The following is a 15,945-nucleotide window of genomic DNA, read 5'->3' on the forward strand; positions in this document are numbered from 1 at the left end:
CCTTTCAGCCTCCTCAATACTCTACCACTACTTTTTACGACTTGCTTTAAAAAAAAAAACTTTTATAGAAATATATGCAAAACAAAAAGAATGCCAAGTAGTTATAAACATAATATAATTAAAAAATAAACAAACATTTTTTTTAAATAATTTTCCAAGCGCAAGCTATCATTTATATATATTGTATGTTCTGTGATATATCATGTGAACAAGTCTAGTCTTCTTCTCGTCTCTTTTTTATTTGACAACAATTTTTCTAAATGTAGTAGATATATAAATTAACTATAAATAGAATTAAGACAAAAGGAAAACGTCGTAATATATTTAAAATAATCTATAAATATAATATAAAGACAAACGTATATACATTAATATGTATCTGAAAATAAAAACAAAACAAAGATAATCTATGCGAGTAAATTATTCTCTAAGAAATGAAAGTATATATACACACACGTATTAAAGACAACCGGGAAATATATATGAAATACAAAAACAGAATAAATGTTGCAATTATTAAAAATTGTAAGAAAAATAAAATGTTGTTTTATTTAAGTATAAATTTCGAATTTTATTTGATTTATTCTGATGACAATGCATTTTAAATTCAAGTTGTTTTTCATTGCATTAATGGACCGCTTTTCATTTTAGTTCACCAATTGGGATGTCGTTATCCGTTATGCCGCCGTAATAAACTAAAGCCGCCGGCGGCAAAATCCCCGTTCAGCTTTGTTATTCTGCATTTCGCCTTTTTGTTAACATTTCTGATTTTTTTTTTTTGGGTTTTAGTTGATTTTTGAATAGGTAGCCGCAGTACCTATGTCCCGAGACTGGTTATTTAAGTTCAGTTAGTGACTATTGAAAAGTGAATGACCAGAAAGGCTCACTTTTATTTGGGAAAAATTTAAATTCAAAAATATCTTGTCTAATCACTATGAAATAATAACATGGTTTTCCAAAAGCCGCCGTCTGGTATGATGAACGCCGTGGCATGATAGTTCCTCGGTTCATTTAATGAATTTTACATTGAAATTACGTTGTCCCCATGTCTCATTCGTAATCATCAACAGGAGGTTCTTGGCGTTGCATTGCACTCATTCGTAAACAACAAAGGTTCTCGGTGATTTTGTTTTTTGTTTATTTTTTATTGGCCGTTATGTTTTGGCTTTTTTTTCTATTTTCGATCTGGAGAGACCTACTGTTCTGTACTGGTGGATTGCTTATAGGCTCTACTTCTCCATTTTCAGAAGGTAAGTTTTATGGTTTTAATGTACTTATCTCTGAAAAATTATTATCTATTTACTGGTTATTGTTTTATTTTTTAGGTCTATAATCCTTGAAAAGTTTCCACAAAATGACCCGCCATGCCCGTAATTGTACTGCCGGAGCTGTCTACACGTATAATGAGAAGAAAAAAGATGCAGCAGAGTCGGGTTATGGAACAAATGCCCAACGTCTTGGCAAAGATTCAGTGAAATCATTTGATTGCTGCTCCTTAACGTTACAACCATGTCGAAATCCGGTTGTCACCAAGGATGGCTATCTCTTCGACAAGGAGGCCATACTCCAATACATTATTACCAAGAAAAATGAATATAGCCGCAAATTAAAGGAATACGAACGTCTAAAGAAACAGGAGGAAAATGAACAGACACAGGAGGCTAGTCGCAAACAAGCCACAGCTGTTGAGGCCTTTGTCAAATCGGAGAAACCTGTAAATGGTACCGTCGACATGCCTGGCACCTCTAAAGATGCTGCCAAACGTGTAGAGAGTTCCATCTCCAATATGGCCAATGGTCATGAAAAGAAATTGCCTAGTTTTTGGTTACCCTCGGAATGTCCCAATGCGGGACGGGCGAAAATTGAAAAACCCGATCCCACCATCTATTGTCCGGTGTCACAGAGACCCTTAAAGGCAAAGGATTTGATAGATGTCAAGTTTACGTTGCTCAAAGATGGTGATCGCAGTAAATCGCTGATTGCCAAAGAGGCAAGATATATGTGTCCGGTGACACATGATGTACTCAGTAATGCCATACCCTGCGCAGTTCTACGACCAACGTAAGAATTATTGGGGGTGTGAAAAATATATAATTCTGTTCAAAATTTTCTTTTATTCACAGCGGAGATGTTGTCACCATGGAATGTGTGGAGAAATTGATAAAGAAAGATATGATACATCCACTGACCAGCCAAAAGCTTAAGGAAAAGGACATTATACCATTGCAAAGGGTAATTGTGGGATATGTAATATTGATGTAAGAGTTAATGAATATTCTTTGTTGTAGGGTGGCACTGGCTATGCTTATACCAATGAGAATTTGGAGGGCAAAGAGAAGCGGCCCATGCTACAGGTTTAAATGACAAAAAATTGGCGATATTTTGATTTTAGAAAATAGATTTACTTTTTTAGCTCTAATAAATACATACATACATTTTTCAAAGTCTACATATATAACCTTTTAAATGTTCAAATATTTTATAAGTGTCAAAAAAATATTTTTCAAAACTTGGTTACACATACTGTTTTCCAGAATCTGCAAGAATCTAATTTTCCTATTTTTCGATATCATAAAAGAAAACTCGGTTATCTCAACTTTTTTACATTCTTGCAGGTTCTGGAACAGAGGGAAAATTGTTTAGATTACAAAATATGAATAAAAGTAATATTTTAAAAGCCTTCAAGAAAAAAGTTAGCAATTCATATAACCCCGATCCTCTTATCTAAAAATCCTTTATATTTTAAAAAATGATTCAAACCCCTGGATATGAATCGAAAATTCGATAAATCACCTTTTACCCATACTGTTTTCCAGAATCTGCAAGAATCTACTAGCTTTCCTATTTTTCGATACCATTAAAGAAAACTCGGTTATCTTAGTTAATTTCCTACATTCCTGCAGGTTCTGGAACAGAGGGAAAATTGTTTAGATTACAAAATATGAATAAAAGTAATATTTTAAAAGCCTTCAAGAAAAAAGTTAGCAATTCATATAACCTCGATCCTCTTATCTAGAAATCCTTTACACTTTAAAAAAAATGAATCAAACCCCTGGGTATGAATCAAAAATTCGATTAAGCACCCATTACACATTCTGTTTCCAGAAGCTGCAAGAATCTACTACCTTTCCTATTTTTCGATACCATAAAAGAAAAATTGGTTATCTTTCTTAACTTCTTACATTCTTGCAGGCTCTGGAACAGAGGGAAAAATTGTTCCGACTGCAAAATATGAATAAAAGTAACATTTTAAAAGCCTTCACATCCTCTAATCTAAAAATCCTTTACACTTTAAAAAAATTAATCAAGCCCCTGGCTATGAATCAAAAATTCGATTAATCACCTTTTTATCGTTTATACAATTACATACCCTCTAGGCTGAGGCATGCATCTGCCTTTCGTTTCTATTTTGTTTACCAAAAAAACCTGGTCATCGTCATACCAAAAAAAGTGTAAGGTAGGTGGAAGGTGGTGGAGAAATTTTCAGTTCTCAAAAGGCCAAAAATAAAAAAAAAAAACAAATGACAACTATAAATTCTAGACTTTCCACAGACCCATGGCAGCGAAAACTAGAACACAACGGTCTCCAACAAAATGCCAACAACGACACAATAAATGGATTTTAATTAAATACATTTACAACAAATGATTTCGAAATCTTCTTCTTTTTTTCTTGTTAAATACCAGTACCCACAACGAAACGCATTTAATATAAGAGAACAACAGCAGCAGCACCAACAACAAAACCTTCTTAAAAACCCCTTGACGAATCGTATAAAATGCAAAGGCAGAGAATAGATTCAGTAGCCATGGCGAAAAATACGATGAAACCTATGCTCTAAGAATACCGGCCAGCAAGCAGTCTCTTGCTTGCTTGCGCCTCCCTCCATGTAAGGTGTACCACTAACCCATTACCAAAATACAAAAACAACAACAACAACAAAACATGTTTGTTTAAATTAATATAAATGTATATTAATGTAATCTAATTCATAATTAAAAACAAGTGAATAATCGCCAAATGGTGAGTCGAGGCAACTGTCGGGTGCTGTATTTGGTATTTCAATTGGTAAAGAGGTATTTTTTCGGCAAAAATCTTTTAGAAGATATCATGTTTAAGAAATGTAATGCAGAAAATTTTAAATCAAAAGTAATTCAGACAACTGAAAATCACTTTGGAATAAATTAAAATGGTCATTATATAAAAACTCGTTTCACATATTAAAATTAAAAATATTAAACAAAAGGATCTTCAAAAATAGGACTTTTCTAGATTTTTTAATAAAAAAATTGAAATTGTACCCACTTGTATTCCAGAACTTTTGACCCAAAGTAGAGTGCCTTATGGGAAATATTAGAAACAAGGCAACCTACATGACAAGTCCGTTGTAAGGTATTTGAAAAATTCTTGCAAAATATTGAATATGTGTGGAAATGATGATGAATTCTAAAAGAATCATGTATATAATAATGGTAGAAATCATTTATGTATGTATATAAAGGACCTTTAACAAGTAAAATAGTATCACTATCGCTTTTTCCGACAGATATATACCCCCAGCCATGGTTATGATTATTCAAAGTGTTGATCCTTTATGGAGGGATGTTCCGAAGCAGTTGGCCAATATTGACTAATTCGTATCTGACCTAAGACTAATATAAATATTACAACGTGCGGGTGAGATAAAAAACTGCAACAAAGTCAAACGCCATAATTTTTACTTTTCTTTTTAAATTTTATTGAATGAAAGCGAATCGGAAATAGCATCAAATTTTAGAATAACTTTAGATTCAAACGACCAATGAAACCGTCACACGCTGCCCGAATGTTGTTTTGAGGTATTTTGGCCTATTCCCGGCGTAACGCTTGCTCGAGGTGATCGACACTTTGGTATTTTTTATTGCCAATCTTGCTTTTCAAAAAACTCCTGACACAATAGTCCAACGGATTGGTATTCGGAGATTTTGGTGGCCATTGTGCGCTGCAAATGAAGCGGGGAACCTAATTTTTTAACCATTCATCGGTGGGGCGTGCTGAGTGCGATGGTGCTGAGTCCTGCATAGACAAATGAAGATATAGAAAACGAAAAGTTAGTTTTGTCTTCTTATCCAGGTGGCTCTCGTATTTTTCACATTTTTTTTATTATGGAACAATTTTTAACTGACAAATATCCTACAGTTTTTATTATCTTTAACGTTTTAGAATTGAGTGACTTCAATATTCTCACCCAAACTCCTGAAAGGATATAGACGACATCTGCAGATCCGATTTTTTTTCGAAGAAAAACAGTGAGAGCATTTCGTTGTCTATATCTTCATTTGTCTATCGTAATGTTGGAATGTCCAAGGTCTGCGGTCAAAATGTTTTCGTGCCCAAGGCTTTAATACACCCTCCAGAATATTTTCGCGATAATATTATAAATAAATATAGCATTTATTCTGATGCCACGGTCGATAATTACGAGCGGAGAGCGACCATCGGTTGTTATGGCCATCACCATGGCTGGCGCTTGAGTTCTTTTTTTTTCTGGTGGCCAACCGAAGTTGCACATTTTCAGCTGACCTCTTTGGCAAGTAAACACGATCATTTTGTTTGTTTACAAACTGCTGGACAACGAATCTTGTCTCATCGGAGAAACCCAAATTCGGCAGTTCATCACTTTCGGCCAAGCTCTTTTTGGTCTATTTCTTTCTGCTGCGGTGTAAGTTCTTGCACTTTTTGGAATTTCAGTGGCTTTACCCTGAGATGATTTTTCAATATTTGCCACTGCGACGAGAGTTTCGATCAAGTCGCTTCTTTATTTTTCGAACCATTTCTGCTGATGTTGCTGACGTCGGGCTACGCTACCAGTAACGCTATCATGGTAACGGGCGATGGTACAAGACACAAAAGATTTATTCACATTTAAATGCTGGAGTGCTCTAACAATAGCCACTGGTGGTTTTCCAGCCAAATATAAGGAAATCACACTATCACGCTTGAATTCCATCACGAATAACTTTTTTCCTGGAAAATCATCACCAAAATGCTGTTTTCAGCTGTCACTGGAATAATTGTAACAGCTTATTTTTTTAAACACACAAAAATAATAAAAATTTTAATTTTTTCTTTTATAAAAAAATCGAGTTTTATTTCTTATTTAATATATAATACATTCTAAAACTATTATCTATATTCTAATCGGTTTACAAAGATCGCCTTATTTTCGAATGACCATAACACTGGGCCTCCTTGTGGGGCAGACACATTTGCTTGGGATGATCCCAGGCATGGGAGAAGTTGCAACGGAAAATAGTTAAAAATCCATGCACACAACGATAATAGTATTCACAACGAACGGGATGAGGATGAAAGCTATTTTCCAAAGGATTACAAATGGGTCTGTGGGCAGCTACATCTACACTGGGTTTAGGCGTTGTTTTATTCTTAACTTCATTCTTTTCCGTTACGATGACATTTGTTTCTCCCTCAGCGTCTTCTTCTTCTTCCTCCTCCTCAGTAATGATTTGGGAATTGGTAACATTTTGCTTCTTATTCAAACATATGCCATATTCATCTACAACACATTCAGAAATGTTTTCATCGAAATATGTATCGATGGGACATGCCTCTTGGAAGGATTCTTCAGCATCGGCAGCACAATAGATATAGGAACGGCAATCATTTTCCACTGCAATGTAGGTATCTTTGGGAACCCGAGAACACTTTTCCATGATGTCAGCCAGGCCAGAGGAAACCAGGGCGGCCAATACAAGGATCAATAGATTTAAAAATTGCATTTTCGTTTTTTTTTTCAAAACAAGTTTTGTTTAAAAATTTCCAAGCTTTTGAACTATTAGACTGTTCTGAGACTACTCCATGATTTTTCTTAGTCGTTGGCTGATATTTATATTGCAAAATTTTTATTCGCACAAATGTTGGGAGTATGTTTTGTAACCTCCAAAATGTCATTTACCCCAACATCAATTTACTGCATGAACATGATTTTTATCAAAAAACATCGAACTACATGCTATCGGGTGTGGAATGTGTGCGGAAGAAATGTGGGTTAGTAAGGTAATAGTTTTCAGGGCCAACGACTTGAAGAGAAAGATACAAACATACATAGATAACATAGGCGGCACTTAAAGAATAACAAAAAATGAAAGCTTACCATTGAAGAACATTTGGAAAGTGGGAGCTTTTAGAAATATTTTTTTTAAACTATCATGGATGTTTTTCTAAAAATATTTTTTTTTGTAATTTTAAAAATTTGTATTAATTGTGGATTATTTAAGAATGGGTTTTCAAAGAAATACCTGAGTTGTAATCGAATAACTCTCCGAATTAAAACCATGATTATTTTTTGGACATTTTTTAAGAGATTTTCGTGGATTTGTTTAAGATCCATACTTTAAACTTCTAAAGCTATATTCGAGAATTATTTTCATTTATTTGTATACCCTGCACCATGCATAGTATGTAGGGTATATTAAGTTCGCCATTCCGTTTGTAATTCATCAAAATATTCTGTATCAGCGTAAAATACTAAAACGATTTAGTCCCCTCCGTCTTTCCGGCTATTGTAATCACACTAGAGTCAAAACGAATAGAGATATGAATCTACAATTTTGCATCGATCCGTCTTTTGTCTGCAGGCAGGTTACCTTCGAAGATGGACTATATTGGTATACCATATCGTATAACCTCCACATAACGGTACCCCCGACCTTCGGTATTTTGATGATTTTAGTCACATTTTCAATGGAATTGTCTGAAATTCTGCATAAAGAGATCTTTGTGAGTACTTTACCCCCTGAAAGAGAGTAGTCTATATAGGTCCACGACATCGTGTAGCCCCCATACAATGGGGACCTTTTTCAATGGAATGGTCTGAAAATCCACACAAGGAGTTCCTTCTAAGTACTTTACCTCTTGGAAGAGAAAGTACTCATATAACGCAACGCCGAGATATTCGGTTTTTCCAGGATTTCCGCGACGTTATTCAACGGAATTGCGTCAAATTTGGTATTTGGAGTTCGAAATGGGTACTACAACATATGACGGAAAAATGTCTATGCATGTCCACGTCCTTATATAGCCCCCATACAATGGCACCTCTCTCTATTTTGATTACATTTGCGACATTATTCGCCGGATTTGTTTCAAATTTCGTATTTTATGTTCGAAATCGTTACTACAGCCTATGACAAAAACTTACTTATCCAGCACCACGTCTTCGTATAGCTCCCATATAAAGGTTTTCATTTGAGCCGTATTTTTCGATGCATTTTTTTTTTTGAAAAATTTCAAGTTTCTTCCGAATGGTGGCGGGTATAAAAAGTTCGGACTTTGCTGCTTTTTTCATTATCGCGGGCTTTTTAAGAATATTTTTGAAAGAGAGTCAGATTTAAAATAATGTTATTTGAGAATATTTAATAAGTTTTGAAACATTTTTTAAAGATTGGAGATCAGGAGAATAATCATGGATTTTTTGGATTATTTTTAAAGTCCTTTCTGAAAGACCGGCGATGGTATAATCGTTGGTTTTTTGAAAGACAATCGGTGTTTTAGTTCCCAATTTTCAGCAGCATTGGCTGTAATTTGGCAATTTAGGTTATTCTTGCTTGAAAATCCGACTTTTTTCAATATTGTTTCACATTTTTCCACGGGCTCCACATTTATTCATTAAAAAAATCCACTTTTTGACCCAAAAGAGGGAGTTTTCTTCGTAAATGAACAATGAAGCCAAGGGCCAAAATCGAACTAAGTCAACCTAAAACTCCTTTGTTTTGCTTTGTTACTCTGAAGCCAGCCGAAGACGTAAGCCAGTCAAAAAAGCGTTTTATGTATTCTCAACTTAATACTTTTCAGCAAAATAATCAAAAACACACAAAATATTTTATAAAAAAAATATTGAAAATGTGGACACAATTTTGTTTTGTTTTCATTGGCCGCCCAAGAGAAAAGTACACATCAAATCATGTACTTACATTCGAATATAATGGACACAACTGTCTCGAACAGAAACACAAACACACACACACGTACACTCAAATCTCATACAGACGAATTTCTCCTTCTGCTGAAGGTATTTCTGACCATTAGTCATGCCTGCACATGGGGGTCTGTCCCGCATGTTAGACTCTGATTCAGGTCCACACACACACACACAGATGTATTTATACATAATATATGTCGGCCCATGGCTGTCTCCACTGCTCATAGATCCATTCAATAGTTGTTGCTCAGAGTTGTTGTTGTTGCAACATCATCAGAAGTAGCAGGCTGGGCGTTTAATTTGGAAAAGTACAAATATTTATGATTATGTCTATTTAAAAGAAATAAAAAAACACACACAAAATATTATGCGAATTAAATGGGTGAGGTTTGAAGAGGTTACACTCGAGAAAAAAAGGTGTTAATTTTCAACATTTCCTTCCAGATTTTTTTTAAAGAACTGTGTGGGTTGTTATCAGCGATGTCCGTCCGTCTGTGGTAATCTCTCTAGTTTCCAAACGAAATGAAGTAGATTGATAAAATGTTACTCAATGTGTATTATGTCTGTAGGACTTTTGGTATTGAAAATGGGCCATGAAGGTGTACGTTTTGGTATAGCCACTATAAGACGGTACCTTCCGATATTTGGTATTTTGAAGATGTTGGCGACAATATTCACCGGAATTGTTTCAAATTTGGTATTTGAAATTCGAAATAGATACTACAGCCTAAGACAGAAAATTGTCTTTGCATGTCTACGTCTTCGTATTGCTCCCATATAATTGTACCTTCCGATATTCGGTATTTTGATGATTTTAGCGACATTATTCACCGGAATTGTTTCAAATTTGGTATTTGAAGTTCGTAATGGACACTACAGCCTACGATAGAAAATTGTCTGTTCAGGTCCACGTCTTCGTATAGCCCCCATATAACGGTAGCTCCCGATATTCGGTGTTTTGATGATTTTCGCGACATTATTCGCCCGAATTGTTTCAAATTTGGTATTTGAAGTTCGTAAGGGATAAGACAGAAAATTGTCTGTGCATGTTCACGTCTTCATATAGCACTCATATAAAGCTACCTCCCGATATTCGGTATTTTGATGATTTTCGCATTTGAATATTGTGATGGCTTATAACAAAAGTTACCTATGCAGTTCAATGTCGTCGTATAGACCCTTAAATAACATCTACATTCGGTATTTTTAAGATTTTATTAGAATTTTTACCGGATTTTATTGTTTTTGAGAATTGCCAAATTCGTTTCAAATGGTGGAGGGTACTCAAAGTTCGGCCCGGCCTCTTCTTTTCAAACGGTACACAAATATAGAGCTTTTTTAATTGCTTAAGTCGTCGGCTGGCTTCTTTGTAAAATAACAAAGGAGTTATAGGTTGACTTAGATCGATTTTGGGCCATAATTTATACTTGTTTACACTATGACTCTTTGTACTTTTTCGAAGAAGCCAATTGATGACTTAAAGGTGAGAATATAGAATAAGCTTTTAAACACTCCTTGTTCTTTTCCAAAGAAGCTAGCCGACTTAAGCCAGTCAGAAAGCGTTTTATGTATTCTCACCTTTAACCAGCAAAAAAGCCTTGACTTTTCCACCCCTTCAACTGCAATTTTTCTTCGAGTGTTTGAAATAAAAATAATTCAAATAAATTTTCTGTTTTTTTTTTGTTTATTATTGTTGTTGTAATTTTCATCGTCTACGATCGGATTTAGACAAATTGTCTGATATTTGTTCTTGGAGTGAGGCGAACGGAGGGATAGTTTTTGTCTGACGAGAAAATGAATCTATGTCTCAGCTAATTAAAAACTTTTATGTAAATTAATGCTGCAACAAGTGAAATGTGTATCGAAATGTAAAAACAAAATATTTAAAAACAAAATTTAGAAAAAGGAAATAATTGGAAGAAGAATTTATACATGGCTTATTGGAATTCTAAGCATAGAAAGACAAAAGCAGCATATCAAGCTTGACACCATATCTTGTCATGGCAGCATTTCTGGCAGAGAACAAGAAAATGCTGCTAAGCATTCAAGGTGCTCAGTTGCTCTCTATCTTTAATTTAGCTTTTACACGAGCTAAAGGTGGAAATACATAAAGCGCTTATCTGGCTGGCTTAAGTCATCGACTGGCTTCTTCGGAAATGAACAAAGGAGCCTAGGGCCAAAATCGAACTATGTCAACCTAAAACTCCTTTGTTCATCTACGAAGAAGCCAGCCGATGACTTAAGCCAGCCAAATATGTTCTTTATGTATTTCCAGCCTAAGAGTGTGGATACATAAGCAGCTGAAATCTTCGCCTGGTATATTTAGTGACATATCATAAATGTACGGTGTAGGGTAGAAATACATAAAGCGCATATTTGACTGGCTTAAGTCATCGGTTGGCTTCTTAGATGAACAAAGGAGTTTTAGGTTGATATAGTTCGACTTTGGCCTTAGGCTCCAAATATGCGCTTTATGCATTTCTACCCTTAGATGAACAAAGGGGGTTTAGGTTGACCTAGTTCGATTTTGGCCCAGGCTCCTTTGTTCATTTCCGAAGAAGCCAGTCGATGACTTAAGCCAGCCAGATAAGCGCTTTATGTATTTCCACCCTATGTCATTGGCTGGCTTCTTCGAAAATGAACAAAGGAGCCTGGGCCAAAATCGAACTAGGTCAACCTAAAACCCCTTTGTTGATCTAAGGGTAGAAATACATAAAGCGCATATTTGGTTGGCTTAAGTCATCGGTTGGCTTCTTCGTAGATGAACAAAGGAGTTTTAGGTTGACTTAGTTCGATTTTGGCCCTAGGCTCTTTGTTTATATCCGAAGAAGCCAGCCGATGACTTAAGCCAGCCAAATAAGCGCCTTATGTATTCCCACCTTTATTCTAAAATTTGATGCTATTTCCGATATTTTTTTGCTCCGATTCAATAAAATTAAAAAAAAAAAAAATAGAAACTATAGCGTTTGACTTTATTGCAGTTTTTTTGTCTCACCCGGTATAAAAAAAACTTTCAAATTTATTTTTGATTTTCAAAATACATTTTCAAAAAATACAATGCTATTTCATTTTCCACACGCACATAACCATCCTCCCCTTGCTTGGCTGTACTTTTCATTTTCAGAGCATTTTTCTGAGCATAACATTGGCCCAGCGGCTCTGGCACACAACGTTGATCTATCCAATCCCAAATGTGTCCGTGGCGACATTTGCGTATTATCAGAAAACCTTTGAAGCATTTGTAATAGAAGGAACACTTGTGCGGATGTGGAAATTCCACATCCTGCCACAGAGTACATAGAGGACGGCCATCGGCATAAAGTGGAATAAATGGTGTGGTAGGGGCCATTGTAGTTGTTGTTGTGGGCGGTTGTTTCGTTGTTAACATCGCTGGAGTTTTGTCCTTATTAGGTTCTAGTGCATTCGATGTTGCGTTCATTTCCAACATAGTTTCTTTGCTACGGCAGTGAGTCTTCATTTTGTCACAGGATAACATTTCAGGATTATAATACAAACCCTCAGGACATTCACCCAAAGTTGAGCGCAAGCCATTACACACAATGTATTGCGAGCAATTGTTAGGATGGGCTATGATCCTTCCACTTTTGACATTATTACAGTTCTTATGGGATACATAACGCGGCACATTGGCAGCATTGGCGATGATTAATACAGTTAATAGACAAACTAATAAAAACCCGCAGAACATTTCAATGAAAGTTCTTGTTCGTGTCGCCAAAAAGTAGATTTAACAACAAAAATCATAAACAAATTCTGAGGTGTTTTTATAGTCTCGAAGTTGTTTTTTTTATAATTCCCACCGATATCAAATTTCATTTTTTTCTTCGCAGATATTGGAATTTGACTATGTTTACATTCCCAACTGATGTTAAGTTGGTTTTAATTTGCTTTCTTTTTGTGTGTTCTTATCTAGAAAAAAATGTCTGCAACCAGAAACGAAGTTCGGTTTTTTGCATGATTTGTTTTTGAAGAACAGCAATTATAATTGCACAATGGGAGGGATGAATAATTTTTAAAGCTTATTTACACATAATACAAGGCGGCGCAAAAGTAAAGGGTGGAATACATAAAGCGCTTATCTGGCTGGCTTAAGCTGGGAATACATACAGCGCTTATCTGACTGGCTTAATTCACCGGCTGGCTTCTTCGGAAATGAACAAAGGAGCCTAGGGCCAAAATCGAACTAGGTCAACCTAAAACTCCTTTGTTCATTTACGAAGAAGCCAGCCGAAAACTTAAGCCAGCCAAATATGCGCTTTATGTATTTCCAGCCTTAAGTCATCGGCTCGCTTCTTCGAAAATGAACAAAGGAGCCTAGTGCCAATATCGAACTAAGTCAACCTAAAACTCCTTTGTTCATCTACGAAGAAGCCAGCCGATGACTAATGTCAGCCAGATAAGCGCTTTATGTATTCCCAAGTTTACCTTTTACATGTATATGTACATGACATACATTCCGATGTTTTTTGGGCGAGATCATGGCAGAAGAATACAGGTAGATGCATCAACGCTTGGGTGCATTGATATGTCAAAAAAAATTTAAATGTTTTTTTAAATATAAGTAGATTTTTATATGTTTTCTAATACTACGTCATTCGGAGGTTATTATAATTCGCGTTTTTCAACAATTTTTACAAATTTAAATAATTTTTCATTCAACATTTTTCAATTCTAAAATTAGTTTGACAGTTCATTGTCCCAGCAGCTGTGTCGACGCGTCTACCTATATTCTTCTACCATGGCTGAGATGAAACAACTGCAACCAACTTCAGACTGCTGTCATTTCTAAGCCACTCGTCTGACAGCTGTTAAAATTATTCCAGTGACAGCTCATTCTATACAAAAGCATTTTGGTGAGAATTTTCCAGAACAAAAAGTTGTTCGTGAGGGAATTCAAGCGTGATAGTGTGATTTCTTTATATTTTGATGGAAACCACAAGTGGCTATTGCTATCGTGAGAGCACTCCAGCATTTAAATGTGAATAATTCGCCTTAATTCGTGCCAAAGCTGACCAATTCGAACAAATCTAAACTTATTCTAAAATTCGATGCTATTTCCGACATTTTTTGCTTTTATTTAATCAAATTAAAAAAAATAAAAATTATGGCCTTTGACTCTGTTGCAGTTTTATAGCATTTGGAGGATTACTTTTGCGCCACTTTTAAGATCCAGTAGGTATTAACCGTCAATCACATTGTGTATACGTCATGGCAGAAGAATACAGGTAGATGCATCAACGCTGGGGAGCATTGAAATGTCAAAAAAAAAAAAAAAATTAAATGTTTTTTTTTCAAATATGAGTAGATTTTTAAATGTTTTCTTATACGACGTTATTCGGAGGCTATTATAATTCGAGTTTTTTTTTTTCACAATTTTTACAAATTGAAATAATTTTTCATTCAACATTTTCAATTTCAAAATTGGTTTGACAGTTCATTGTCCCTGCAGCTGTGTCGATGCGTCTACCTATATTCTGGTACCATGGCATACGTCAAATAAAAATTGCATTTAAGCTTTATGCCATGGCAGAAGAATAGAGGTAGATGCATCAACGCTTGGGAGCATTGGTATGTCAAACAAATTTAAATGTTTTTTAAAATATAAGTAGATTTTAATATGTTTTCTTATACGACGTCATTCGGAGGTTATTATAATTCATGTTTTCCAACAATTTTTACAAATTTATATAATTTTTCATTCAACATTTTCAATTCCAAAATTGGTTTGACAGTTCATTGTCCCAGCAGCTGTGTCGATGCGTTTACCTATATTCTTCTACCATGGTTTATGCAATGAAATTGCCAAATCCAATGATGTTTTTATGTGTAAACAAACCCCAAGATTCTATTTTACATCGGTTGTTTATTGGAATAAAGGCTTTACATTTCCCTTGTCCACTTTATCCACAAAACTCGAATGGAATCCTCAAGCAGTTATTTCTCCTGATTATTTTCTCTACCATACATTGATTTACTTCTTTTATTTGACACATATTTTCCCCCCAATTCTGTGAGATTAATATTCTGTGTTCTTAATATAAGCAGAGAAAGAGAGAGAGAGATCGCGCCAAAACAATCCTGTCAACAACAAGGAGAGATGAGGTAGCAAATTGGCGACAAAAAAAAAAAAACAGTGTCACTTGTTGGAATACTGTTAATGATTTGCACTCTCTCTCTCTGTCTTTCTCACTCTCCATTGACTTTCTCTTCTCCGTGTTTTGCAATGTTATTGTGGCACACACACCTCATTAGAACAGATTAACAAGAGATAATACAAAATGCAAAATAATAATAACAATAATGAGACACATGGACGAGCACGCACACACACTCGCACACAGACCCATGCATAAGTGTGTCTCTTTTAGTGGCGGCAAAGGAAATGAAAGTGTGACCAAAATGTCTCTTTCGTCTTTTTCGTGGTAAAAAAAGAAAGTCCCAACAACTAGACAATTTTGTGCTCATCATAGAACTCAATAAGACATTAGATGATCGGATTTTTCACCAAAAAACAAGAACAACAACAACAACAAGTCTATTGGACATTTAAGCAAAATCTCCAAGCATGGCATCTCCTTTAGACAAAATACGCCAGAAGATGATTTTTGGCAAATTAGAAGTGAGCAAACACGATACAAAGGTGGACACGTAGCGAAAAAACGAAATATTTTCAAAAGCAGCAAACGTAACGGTAGATCTAAATGGGGTTGGCTGCCTTAAATGAATGACAGGAAAGAAAAAAGAAAATTAAACGGCAAAACAGATTTATGGTGCAAATAAAAAGGATTAATGAAAATAAGAGCAAATTAAAAAAAGTAATAAAAATTAATAAAAGGTGAATTAAAAACAAATACAATATCGTGTGAAAAATTATTGGAAAAAAACGAACAATAAAATTAAAAATTATTTAAAATAAAATTAAAATTGTAATAAACCATTATGT

General features: G+C 35.0%; 4 protein-coding genes across 5 annotated transcripts in view; 2 read left to right on the top strand and 2 right to left on the bottom strand.

The window, feature by feature from the left end:
* The first annotated feature begins 1,325 nt into the window (after nucleotides 1-1,325).
* On the top strand, nucleotides 1,326-2,449 carry LOC101892057 (nitric oxide synthase-interacting protein homolog). The gene is made up of 3 exons (XM_020038087.2): nucleotides 1,326-2,061; nucleotides 2,124-2,232; nucleotides 2,289-2,449. Exons 1-3 carry the CDS (start codon nucleotides 1,355-1,357, stop codon nucleotides 2,358-2,360), a joined length of 888 nt encoding a protein of 295 aa, XP_019893646.1. The 5' UTR covers nucleotides 1,326-1,354; the 3' UTR covers nucleotides 2,361-2,449.
* A 3,680-nt stretch (nucleotides 2,450-6,129) lies between these two features.
* Nucleotides 6,130-7,095, bottom strand: LOC101893435 (uncharacterized). The gene has a single exon (XM_005187168.3). The coding sequence runs from the start codon at nucleotides 6,778-6,780 to the stop codon at nucleotides 6,187-6,189; it is 594 nt and encodes a 197-aa protein (XP_005187225.1). The 5' UTR covers nucleotides 6,781-7,095; the 3' UTR covers nucleotides 6,130-6,186.
* A 4,856-nt stretch (nucleotides 7,096-11,951) lies between these two features.
* LOC101893768 (probable endochitinase) lies at nucleotides 11,952-12,736 on the bottom strand. Its single transcript, XM_059123120.1, has one exon. The coding sequence runs from the start codon at nucleotides 12,688-12,690 to the stop codon at nucleotides 12,001-12,003; it is 690 nt and encodes a 229-aa protein (XP_058979103.1). The 5' UTR covers nucleotides 12,691-12,736; the 3' UTR covers nucleotides 11,952-12,000.
* Nucleotides 12,737-15,511: 2,775 nt separating this feature from the next.
* The window catches only part of LOC101892229 (uncharacterized), a 20,793-nt gene continuing 20,359 nt past the window's right edge, over nucleotides 15,512-15,945 (top strand). For both annotated transcript variants that reach the window (XM_005187161.4, XM_020038085.2), the window contains exon 1: nucleotides 15,512-15,837. The gene's annotated coding sequence lies outside the window, so the exon portion shown is untranslated. The remainder of the gene's footprint in view (nucleotides 15,838-15,945) is intronic.

The sequence above is a fragment of the Musca domestica genome, unplaced genomic scaffold (assembly GCF_030504385.1).
Source record: "Musca domestica strain aabys unplaced genomic scaffold, Musca_domestica.polishedcontigs.V.1.1 223, whole genome shotgun sequence".
In the NCBI taxonomy this organism is placed as follows: Eukaryota; Metazoa; Arthropoda; class Insecta; order Diptera; family Muscidae; genus Musca; species Musca domestica.

Coding starts and splice junctions, on each gene's coding strand:
- LOC101892057 (XM_020038087.2), top strand. CDS start 1,355: ATGACCCGCCATGCCCGTAATTGTACTGCCGGAGCTGTCTACACGTAT. Junction 2,062..2,123: donor TGCGCAGTTCTACGACCAAC/GTAAGAATTATT, acceptor TTTTATTCACAG/CGGAGATGTTGTCACCATGG. Junction 2,233..2,288: donor ACATTATACCATTGCAAAGG/GTAATTGTGGGA, acceptor TCTTTGTTGTAG/GGTGGCACTGGCTATGCTTA.
- LOC101893435 (XM_005187168.3), bottom strand. CDS start 6,780: ATGCAATTTTTAAATCTATTGATCCTTGTATTGGCCGCCCTGGTTTCC.
- LOC101893768 (XM_059123120.1), bottom strand. CDS start 12,690: ATGTTCTGCGGGTTTTTATTAGTTTGTCTATTAACTGTATTAATCATC.